This window comes from Nanorana parkeri, unplaced genomic scaffold (assembly GCF_000935625.1).
Source record: "Nanorana parkeri isolate BGI_ZX_2015 unplaced genomic scaffold, ASM93562v1 scaffold754, whole genome shotgun sequence".
Classification (NCBI taxonomy): Eukaryota; Metazoa; Chordata; class Amphibia; order Anura; family Dicroglossidae; genus Nanorana; species Nanorana parkeri.
In genome coordinates, this window is record NW_017307022.1 from 66,811 (window position 1) to 78,307 (window position 11,497).

Below are 11,497 nucleotides of genomic sequence, written 5' to 3' on the forward strand. Positions count from 1 at the left end.
CTGCACATGGTTTCCCAGAGTCAGTTAGAAGCAGCTCTGGTGAGTCTTGGTGGGCTTTATCGACCATTGTGATCCAACACTAAGCACAGTAACTGAATCCACCAGCCGGAGATCCAAACACACCAAATCCTTTTCTCCTTAACCCAATTTTCGCAAACCAAATACTAAAGCTGTGGAGGGTGGGGAGGCTGCAGAAGATGGACTAGCCTTTCAAATGGCACCCTGTGACACGTGTCCAGCATCCTCGACAGCTCTGAGTTGTAGTTGTCACCATGTGAACAATGGTAAAGCTTATCATGAAAGAATATCAAAGATTTGACTCCAACCACAGATTGTGCCGGAGATCCAAAACACACCAAATCCTTTCCTCCTTAAAAGGAGAACTATGAGGTCAGGGCTTTTCCCCATAGTTCTCCTTGGGGCAACGGGAGGACACAAACTAGCGTCCTCCCGTCACCCTAAGCTCAGTATATAGTGAGCTACAGCTCGCCGTATACTGAGACGCCGCAGCCGGAGCGGGTCTCGACATCGATGTCGAGATCCACCCAGCTGCGTGAGTGACAGCTGGCTCTGCCTATCTAGCGGCAGAGCCAGCTGTACCCGCCCCCTCCCCCGTCCGTTCCGCCAGTCAGCGCTGGCGGAGCGGGGAGGGGGGAATCCAGCCCCTCCCCTGTCACGGCAGAGAGCCGTGACAGGATCGAGAGGTGAGCGAACGCCGGTATATGTTCGCTCACCTCCCGATCTACTGAGCCGACCTGTGACAGTCTCATTGTCACAGGTCGGCTAGAACTATGAGGTGAGTGAAAAGCACCCCCCCCTCATAGTTCTCCTTTAACCCAATTTTTGCAGCCAAATGCTGAAGCTGTGGCGTATCCTACAGCAGATGGATTGCCCTTCAAATGGTGCCCTTTGACACATATTCAGCATCCTCGGCAGCACTGAGGAGCAGTAGTCACTATGTAAACAACAGTAGAGCTCTGGAGTTTGATGTTAACTCAACACAAAAGCACTCCAAACTTGGGCCCCCTTGTCGGCCATATTCACTCACAGTGAAAGATTAACCCGACATCTGCCCTTAACAATGTCCCCCTCCCCATGTTCTAGGTCACGCATTGGTCGATACAAAAGCATGTCAGACATTTTTCTCTTTTGACTTGTAAAGTTTTCTCGTTTGTCAGGATGGACCGGATTCCACAATATCTCCCCCCAGTTCTACAAACCCAATACCTGCGGAATCAGCAGGTTCATCAAGGCTAACGGAAGAAGAGAAACTAGTAAATGTTTTATATGTTGAACGTTGTGAGTCAGAGTTTGTGTTCTTAATGTGTTCCTGTGCAATTGTAAAAGCTATAAATGGAATTGCTGAACAGCGGGTATGGGTAGGTGCCAAAAACGGGATTGTCTTGGCTGTGGAACCCCCGGAGACATTGGAAATGGGATCTTGGGGATATTCTGTGCAAATACAGAGTCTGAATGACTCTGCCGACCATGTGACTGCGCTCAGGCCCGGTGATAGTTCATTCAAGGACCGTGGGCAATTACATGGGGCGGGTGGGGTGTTTACGCATCCTGGTAGATGCCATGAACACAGGGGCCTTTTGGCACTCACTTTTTAGCACTTGGGAAAAAGAGAACGGGGGAGGACAGAAGGGAGGGGAAAAGGGGGAGGGACAAAGAGAAAAGGCAACGAGGGGGAAAAAATAAAGAGCAAACAGGAAGGAAAGAAATAGAGAGGAGAAAAATAAAAAAACTCACCTGCCCTGCACGTCCGTGCGGGTGTCTAAATTTGCCCCACCCCTTCCTGTTTAGAACATTTTGCGCAACCTGTCAGTCACTGGATACAGCAAACACGGGGTCCCAGGGGAGCTGTGCATGGTCTCTAGTGGGCTGTACGGGGTCTCAGGAGAGCTGTCCCTTTCCCTGCATACATGTGCTGCTCCTCTTACCAGCAGCCCGAAGTGCCATCAGTACCAACAGAATACATTGCAGTCCACCAGCCTGCTTCTGGGACATCCCAGAGCCACCCGCTGCTTCCCCTCCACCTCCTGTACAAAACCAGCCGGACCGCATCTCACTGGGCCCTCCCCTCCACCAGGCAGCTCTCTAATTAGGCAGCCGCTCTTAGTGCCATGCGGCCGCCTAGTTTGCCTCATTAGGAAGCCGCCACTGCCTGATTCTGTGCCGCCCAGCCTCGGCCCACCAGGCAAGTGCCCAGTATGCCCAAAGGTAGGTCCGGCTCTTTCTACCTCATTGGTTTTGGGCAGCATTTTCTGCCGCCCCCCCCCTGGAAAGTGCCGCAGGCACAGGATACACCCCTGTCCGTACTCGTACGCTGAGAGGATGGATCCTGCCTGCGTCAGAGCCCGGACACCCACACTTGGGGTGAGCGTAGGGCGGCGTACGGCCGCATACTCCCTTAGAGAAGGACAGGCTGCTGTGTACTAATCACACGCAGCACCTGTCCTTCCCGGGAGCTGCCCGATACGGCCGTGCACGCAGCACGGAGCTGTACTTGCCGGCCTTTTCTCGTATGAATGAATGAGGCCTTAGAGTTGAAACACTCCCCCTTCATCAGGGCTATGACACAAATAAAAACTTATAAAGTTTTATATGTCGATAAGACATAAAAAAGAAACTTTATCTCACTCACATTAGTAACATTTGGAAGGAAATATTGTAAAAATACCACCGAGGATATATGAATATACGACAACACACAATGGATAATTGTTACTATTGTAGCCGATGATATTTGCAAACAGCGAAAGATAATATATAACCATCGCTACAATATAACAGAATACACGCTCATTCTGCCAGGATCAGAGTTTACATTTGGAAGCAAAAAGCACAACAATACAGTTTGAAGTTTGGAAGTGAAAACAAAACAAACAAACAAAAAATTATGAATGTATAAACACAGGGCTACAGAGATATAAATATTTCCTATTGGGAAACACTCAGCAGGAAATACTTTTTATTTCTATCTGTGTTGAGGGGAAATCTCTCTAAAGTAGCAACACCCAACAAAGGTTCCAATCCTTCCCTATTCTATAGATAGAAAGAAAGGAAGGAAGAAAGGATTAGGAAACTGAAATAGGAAGGAAAGGAGAGAAAAGGAGAGAGGAGAGGAGAGGAAAGGGAAGTAAAGGAGAGGAGAGGAAAGGGAAGGAGAGGAAAGGAGAGAGGAAAGGAGTGGAGAGGGAAGGAGAGGAAGGAGAGGAAAGGGAAGTAAAGGAGAGAGGAAAGGGAACGAGAGGAGAGGAAAGGGAACGAGAGGAGAGGAATGGGAACGAGAGGAGAGGAAAGGGAACGAGAGGAGAGGAAAGGGAAGGAGAGGAAGGAAAGGAGAGGAAGGAAAGGAGAGGAAAGGAGAGGAAGGAAAGGAGAGGAGAGAGGAAAGGGAAGGAGAGGAAGGAAAGGAGAGGAGAGAGAGGAAGGAAAGGAGAGAGAGGAAGGAAAGGAAGGAAAGGAGAGGAGAGAGGAAGGAGAGGAAGGGAAGGAGAGGAAGGAAAGAGGAAAGGGAAGGAGAGGAAGGAAAGGAGAGGAAGGAAAGGAGAGGAGAGAGAGGAAGGAAAGGAGAGGAGAGAGAGGAAGGAAAGGAGAGGAGAGAGGAAGGAAAGGAGAGGAGAGAGGAAGGAAAGGAGAGGAGAGAGGAAGGAAAGGAGAGGAGAGAGAAAGGAGAGTGGAGCGTAAGGAAAGGAGAGAGGAGAGAAAAGGGAAGGAGAGGAAAAAAGAGAGAGGAAAGGAGAGGGAAGAAAAAGGGAAGAAAAGGAAAAGGGAAATCAGGAAAAGAATGAAAAGAAAGGGAAAAGGGGAAGAGGGAAAGAAAGAAATGGGAAAGTAAGGAACGGGTTAAAAGGAGAGAAAGAAGGGAAAATAAAGGAAAGAAAGATAAAAGTTTAAGGTGGACACAAACATCAAGATTCCACCCAAGATGACCCCCGAGCACACACCACCCGCAAACCCCCCCCACTACCTGGGCTCCTCATTAAGCGGCACTCCACTCTGCATCTGAAAAGTTGTTCCTGCGGCGTCTCGGCAGCGTGATATGTCGTCCCCAGGTCTGCCGGGTAGGCCACCATGCTCGAAGCTGCGGCAGAGACTGAACTGTGCGGCCGCAGGGTATAGCAGGCCCTTCGCTTGTGCCTGAGTCAGCAGGGCGAGGACTGGACTTTTCTATGGGGGCCACTGAAACCCCCCTGTGACACCGCTGTGCCGGCCTCTATTCACAGCTCTGCCCTCACTGCTGACCAGAGCAAAAAAACAACAACTGTCCATTCACAGAGCCGAGCATAAAGTACACACGGTGCAGGTCACACATGAGCCGTGCACAAACTCACATACACAGGACACACAGTTCATCCAACTAACATGAGAACATTCATACATGACACAGTGAGCCGGGACGTGGAATTGTTTCCAGAAACTTTTCCTTACACAGGAGAGGAATGGAGGTCACACATACACAGAACACAAAGGAAGAAACTCATCGGGGCAAATCCAACCTGCAAAGGATATGCAACCATTTTCATGCTCAGTTTTAACACCTTGTGCTCTATGCACGTCTATGTATGAGCGCTTTGTGCCCATATAAAGAAGAGCATCAACACAGACAAAAATGGCGCTCATAGGTGTAAATATTAGGGATGCACCAATACCATTTTTCCCAGACCGAGTACGTGTACCGATACTTTTCCTCATGTACTCACCGGTACCAATTACTGATACCTTTTTTTAGTGTCATGTGACAGTTTTTCAAAAACAATACACAGACTAATGATGGTCTCCAGTGGAGGATCTCAGGAGGGCTGCGTGGGGGGTCTCAGGAGGGCTGTGCGGGGTCTCAGAAGGCTGACCAGGGTCTAGGGAGGCTGTGTTGGGTCTCAGAATGCTGTGTGGGGGTTTCAGGGGGCTAAGCGGGATTTCAGGAGGGCTGTGCCGGGTCTTAGGATGCTGTGCCGGGTCTCAGGAGGGCTGCGCAGGGTCCAAGGGGGCTGTGTCATGTCTCAGCATGCTGTGTGGGGGTTTCAAGGGCTAAACGTGATCTCAAGGGGCTGTGTGGGGTCTCAGAGGCTGAATGCGGTTTTAGGGGGCTGTGTGGGGTCTTAGGGGGCTGTGTGGAGTCTCAGGTGGGCTGTGCGGGGTCTCAGGTGCCATTGTAATAATAGTAAATCCATCTTATAAAATGTAAATCCATCTTATAAAATGTATGATAGCTCCCCTTCTGTCATGCCGTGCAGCGCTGATAAACATCCCCCACAGAGGGACCGACGTACAAAGGGTCACGATTGATTGTTGACATTAGTTGAGGTAAGTCCGAGGTCAATGAAGTTATTGATGTGCAGTAACCGAAAGATAAACGGTATGATGTAAACCGCGCCAATCTGATCGACAGATCAAACATTCCAAGATCACAACGCAATCAAAAGGCATGTAACGGTGCCTGTGAGCAAGTGTCAGGAGGTGAAGCTGGAAATGAAGGGGATCTTCCGTCCGTGCAAAATTAACTTATTTCTATTTTATTTCAGTTGTGGAAACAGAGCGAGAACTTCGTCTTCACCCACGCCGGGACTCCATGGACTAGAACCTTTTCATGTCATACCGATACACCTCGAGCCGTGATTCTCAACCTGTGTAACCTCAGGACCCACCTCTGTCTTTGGTCATTAAGATGCGACCCAAGTCACACTGCAATGAAATGCACGATAATTAGGAGTACCGCGTGTTTCAGTGCGGGGACGTACGAGCTGCGGGTGGGAGGTGCGTTTAGGGAGAACCATTCAAATGAATGGCAACCCAACACACTTCCCACACCAGAATGCATGGTAGGTGCAATTGCATGGCACAGTGCGTTAATCGCTCGGTACTATGCGATGAACGCACTCTACTAGTGTGAACGGGCCTTTAAAAACACCGACAAACATACACAACCACAGACACAATCTGCTGAACTGTGATGGAGCTCCAGTTATATGTGCATTGCGTGTGTGTGCCCTGTAGAAGTGCCAGGAGCCAGAATGTGATGTCACTCCGGTCCAGGCACCTCTACAGGACACATGAGGGAGCTAAAAACCAATGCACATACGAATGGAGCTCCCTCACGGCCATGGCCCCAGCCCACCTCAAGCGGACACTCGTTGCCGGGCAGCATATTCTGAATGGCTGCTTGGCGTGAGAACTGACATTGCTGCGCTTGGGGGGATGCAGAGGAGCCTCTCAGCTAGAAAAGTGGAAGGCATGCGCGAACCACTAAACATGGGCTCACGACCCACTTTTAGATCACGACCCACTAGTTGAGAACTAAGGACTTAGATCAGGGGTGCCCACAATTTTTGTGTTAAGATCTACTTTTTAAAATGACAAGTTACATGAGATCTACCAATGAAAAAAAAAACTCCCTCGCTCTCTCTCCTGGCTGTCATTCCTCGTTTTTTCTACTCTCTCCTGGCTGTCATTCCTCGTTTTTTCTACTCTCTCCTGGCTGTCATTCCTCGTTTTTTCTACTGGCTGTCTCTCCTTGCTGTCTCTCTTCTCTCTCTCTTGGTTGTCATTCCTCGCTCTCTCTCCTTGCTCTCTCGCCTTGCTCTCTCCTGACTGTTTCTCTTTGCTCTCTTCGCTCTCTTGGCTGTCTCTCCCCGCTCTCTCTCCTGGACCTGACTTAGAGGATACATTACATGTAGGGTGAGGTTCCACTGATAACAATGTATCAGTCCTCATTCTCCTGGAGTATAAATAACTCAAACAATAGTCCCATAGTGACAGAGATACAATGTGACTCCACTGAACCTGCATAACCCAACGATAGAGCGGAGCAGATTCTGCTCTATGGTAATCCATCGGGATCCTCCGGGTTTATCAGGGGTGCGATAACACGTATATCCAACAGGTGAAAGTCAAGGTTCAAATCTCGAAGGATCTTAAAAAAAAGGAGTCAAGGATGCTAGAAAGAAGCTGAAGTGCAAAACACCGTCAACCCTGCAGTCAACAACCACAACCAACATGTATGCACACATGTAGGACTCTCTTTGAGACCCCGTGATCTTTCTGGCCACATGTAAGCACCATCCTGGCAACATGCTTTGCCCTTAACGCCCAAATCTGGGAAAACTAAAAAACTAAAGTGAAGTGTATTCAAGTCCCTGAACTCTGAGCAACAATGTGTCTTATTTGTGTGTCACTCGGCTGTAGATCCTCCAATAATTTTTTAAGATTTATCTCCGGAGTTTAGTCTTTAAAGTGACATTATCACAGGGGAAGAGTGTCAAGAAAAGTGTCAGAATGTGTTATTTCTATACTTGTTAAGGTATGTGAATGGATTTTTAAAATGTAACTTCCCTGTTTAAGTGTCACTTATCCTTGCAGTGGGGCTGTCCTTGCACTGAAAGGGTTAAGTGCTTGTTCATGACTAGAGAACCAGAGGCAAGCCCTTTTAATTTACCTGGTCCCCCACTCTCTTGGCGGTCAGCGTTCACCTTTCTCTGGCCGGTGGACTGTCCCTCGGCGTCCTCACGTCTAATGCAGCTCTATGAAACCTGCGTTAGACATGAAGACATAAGCGGTCCTTGTGTAGAGGAGAGAAAGAACGGATGCACCGCTACATCGGCCAGAAAAATTGCGCTTTCGGTCGATATGTTTCGGCGGCCGATATATCCGTGCATCCCTAGTTATAGTATTTATTTTCTATGCTCCTCCGCTCCATCTAGTGGCCATAATGCAGTATTATTAGTACATTCAGCCAGAAAAAAAAAAAGGAATCTGTTTGCTGGACTTTATAACTAAGGAGAAGCAAAACTGCGAGTTCATCACATGTCCCTTTATATCACCAGAGGGTGACACCGCAAGACAAAGCCCGCCACGGTCTGCCTTCCTTTGGGAACCTTTCCGCCTCCATCCTTTTGAAGGATTCCTATGGCCCGCTCCTCTTGTAAGCGGTCTGACCAATTCCCCCTTTAAAGCCCCCAGTACATGAAAACACGATAGAGCGAGAGCACCATGCAGTGCAATACTGCCCGACCGGCTTGCAGCACTGGCACTCCTGATTTCTGCTATGCAGGAAGAAAATATAAAGAAGGGTTGCAGGTGATTATACTGGCGGCAGCACCTCAGATCCTTCTGATTGATTGTTTGAATGATTATGTAACCAGACTGAAGGGTTATATTTGGAGTTCAGCAATTAAAATTGATATTCAGCACAGAGTCTATAAGTGTCCGGCTGAGCGGTCCCTGGGTGTCCCCCTATATTAGGGGGGGTCACACGTTTCCCACCGGCGCCCCCTTCTGCTGCATTCTGGTATACCGTGTTTCCCCGAAAAATAAGACACTCTTATATTTTTTTTGGCTCAAAAAAACACACTAGGTCTTATTTTCGGGGGAAGGGCTTGTTTTCTTTTTGAAATGTACAACAATCCGCACTTATTCATGTACAAAAATATGGTGATCGGGGCAATCAGGGTTGCATCGCCCTGCGCCAACACCAAGTACAAAAATAAAAGTGAGCTCACACTAAACACACAGCTCAAGTGTCACCGGGCTCCTGGTCTCCATTGCAGCACATTCAACGCATTACTTTTACTGCGCTCTGCACTGATTGGGGAGGAGGGGGGGTTGCTTCCTTTGGTCTGTATGGCTTCCCTTGCTGCATGCTTGTTCTTGGTAACCAGCGACTACTGAAGGAAAAGGTAGCCAAGCAAATAGCATTTTCACATGGGGGGAGGGGGGGAGGGGTACAAAAGACAGATTTCTCAGGATGAGTTTCCTATAAGAAATGTTACTGTTCAGCTTCTGTATAATATCGCCCAGTGCTGTGTATATTGCTGGCTGGCACAATATTCTATGCAGAGGAGTCTTCGGGAGCAATGGAGGGGGGTGAAGTCGCCATCTAGTGGAATCAATTTAAAACTTCCGTTTCTAGGACAGCAAACGCTATTTGTAGCGCGCTATGCATTGATTCGGTTTAGTGCTGCAACAACTAATCGACTAAAATCGATAATCAATGATGAGAATAGTTGGAAACTATTCTCATCATCGATTAGTTGGAGAGAGAGAGAGGGGAGCGGGAGAGAGAGAGAGGAGCGAGAGAGAGGGGAGCGAGAGAGAGAGAGAGGAGCGAGAGAGAGGGGAGCGAGAGAGAGGGGAGCGAGAGAGAGAGAGGGGAGCGAGAGAGAGAGAGAGAGAGAGAGAGAGGAGCGAGAGAGAGAGAGGGGAGCGAGAGAGAGAGAGGGGAGCGAGAGAGAGAGGGGAGCGAGAGAGAGAGGGAGCGCGTAGAGAGAGAGAGAGCGAGAAGAGAGAGAGAGGAGCGAGTAGAGAGAGAGAGGAGCGAGAAGAGATAGGAGCGAGAAGAGATAGAAGAGAGAGAGAAGAGATAGAAGAGAGAGAGAGGAGCGAGAAGAGAGAGAGAGAGGAGCGAGAAGAGAGAGAGAGAGGAGCGAGAAGAGAGAGAGAGAGGAGCGAGTAGAGAGAGAGAGGAGGGAGAAGAGAGAGGAGCGAGAAGAGGGAGCGAGGAGAGAGAGAGAGAGAGAAGCGAGTAGAGAGAGAGAGAGAGAGAGAGAGAGAGCGAGAAGAGAGAGAGAGAGAAGCGAGTAGAGAGAGAGAGAGAGAGAGAGAGAGAGAGAGCGAGAAGAGAGAGAGAGAGGAGCGAGAAGAGAGAGGAGCGAGAAGAGAGAGGAGCGAGAAGAGAGAGGAGCGAGAAGAGAGAGGAGCGAGAAGAGAGAGGAGCGAGAGAGGAGCGAGGAGAGAGAGAGAGAGGAGCGAGAAGAGAGAGAGAGAGAGAGAGAGATTGATTGAAGAAATAAATCGGGTAACTAATCGATTATGGAAATAATGGTTAGCTGCAGCCCTCATTCGGTTGGGGGGCTTTTGGATTCCTGTAGTCCCTTCTCACCCTATCCTCTATGGTTATACTGTATACTTGTTCGATCCCCAAGCCCTCCTCCATAGCAGCCATGGATTACATGCACCGCACTGATGATGGCCAAGAGGCCTGGAACAGCTGTGTGCAGTTTGGAATAAATGGCTCTATAATTTTAGGCCAGTGGGAGGCAACCTGGGAGCTCCAGCAGCGGCAACACTACAAATCACATCATGCATCTGGTGTCTATTAGAGTCTTGCAATGCATCATGGGACTTGTAGTTCCACAACAGCTGGAGTGCCAAGGTTGCCTACACCTGGCCTAAAATTATAGAGCCAAGACTGTGACTTTGATTTGTAGTTTCACCTAAAGCCGAACTCTGGGCACAAAACGTTCCATTGGGAGATATATATATACAAAGAATATAAATTCACTCAGCGTGCCCCCAATGCCTTAACAAACCAGGATATTACCTTGTAAATGTAGCAGTGACATCATCACTGTGCTGTACATAGCCTGTGCAGAGAGCAGAGCTGTGGGAGGAACAACAGGCTCCATCCTCTACAGGAAACTATAGGAGGGGGTGGAAACGAGACCAGTCACCCTGCATAAGGATAGAGAGCAGCAGTGAGCGGTCTTTATTACAGGAGGGGGCGGAGACAAGACCAGTCACCCTGCACAAGGAGAGAGAGCGATCTTTATTACAGGAGGGGGCGGAGACAAGACCGGTCACCCTGCACAAGGAGAGAGAGCGATCTTTATTACAGGAGGGGGCGGAGACAAGACCGGTCACCCTGCACAAGGATAGAGAGCAGCAGTGAGCGGTCTTTATTACAGGAGGGGGCGGAGACAAGACCAGTCAACCTGCACAAGGAGAGAGATCAGCAGTGAGCGGTCTTTATTACAGGAGGGGGGCGGAGACAAGACCGATCATCCTGCACAAGGAGAGAGAGCGGCAGTGTGCGGTCTTTATTACAGGAGGGGGGCGGAGACAAGACCAGTCACCCTGCACAAGGAGAGAGAGCAGCAGTGAGCGGTCTTTATTACAGGAGGGGGCGGAGACAAGACCAGTCACCCTGCACAAGGAGAGAGAGCAGCAGTGAGCGGTCTTTATTACAGGAAGCTCCGAGTCTCACACTTTATGAGGACAATATGTGCTGAGCCCGAAGCACTGTATGCTCTCCTTCAGGGACAGGTATCTGCAGTCATACAAATACACAACGTGGATCTGAAGAGGAAGAAACAACTCCACAGTTGATCTCGGGGGTCACGGCTTTCCCTACAAAGAACTCAACTTTGAAACAGCTCGGCAATGATTTGATTAGTTTTATCTTGAGTAAAGATTTGAGAAAGGCCGGGATCACCTTCCATGGCCACCCCGCCCCGCCCCCACGCTATGACTAATCCATGAAACCAACACCAACCATGCCAACCGAGGACACCGAGTGTTCACCTACCACAGAGGTCAGAGAATTCTTTTGTGCTCGTGTATTCAATATACAGAGGGGGCTTAATGTGGCTCTATACAGATAAGCGACGCGTTTCGCAGATTACAATCTGCTTCATCAGACTTTTTAATGGTCAGTAGATCTATATTGTGTCCCTAGGAGCATAAAGCATAGCGTTGTCACCTCCATTCAACAGCC

At 49.1% G+C, this 11,497-nt stretch overlaps 1 protein-coding gene across 2 annotated transcripts in view; it reads right to left on the reverse strand.

Annotated features, from left to right (window-relative positions):
• Positions 1-11,497, reverse strand: part of CASP7 (caspase 7) — a 32,039-nt gene that overhangs the window by 16,072 nt on the left and 4,470 nt on the right. The window contains exon 2 of one of the 2 annotated variants that reach the window (XM_018564479.1): positions 2,433-2,441. In XM_018564479.1, the coding sequence (XP_018419981.1) occupies positions 2,433-2,441 (9 nt within the window). Of the gene's footprint in view, positions 1-2,432; positions 2,442-3,979; positions 4,308-11,497 lie in introns of those variants that run through there. The other variant, XM_018564480.1, reaches the window with a different exon arrangement.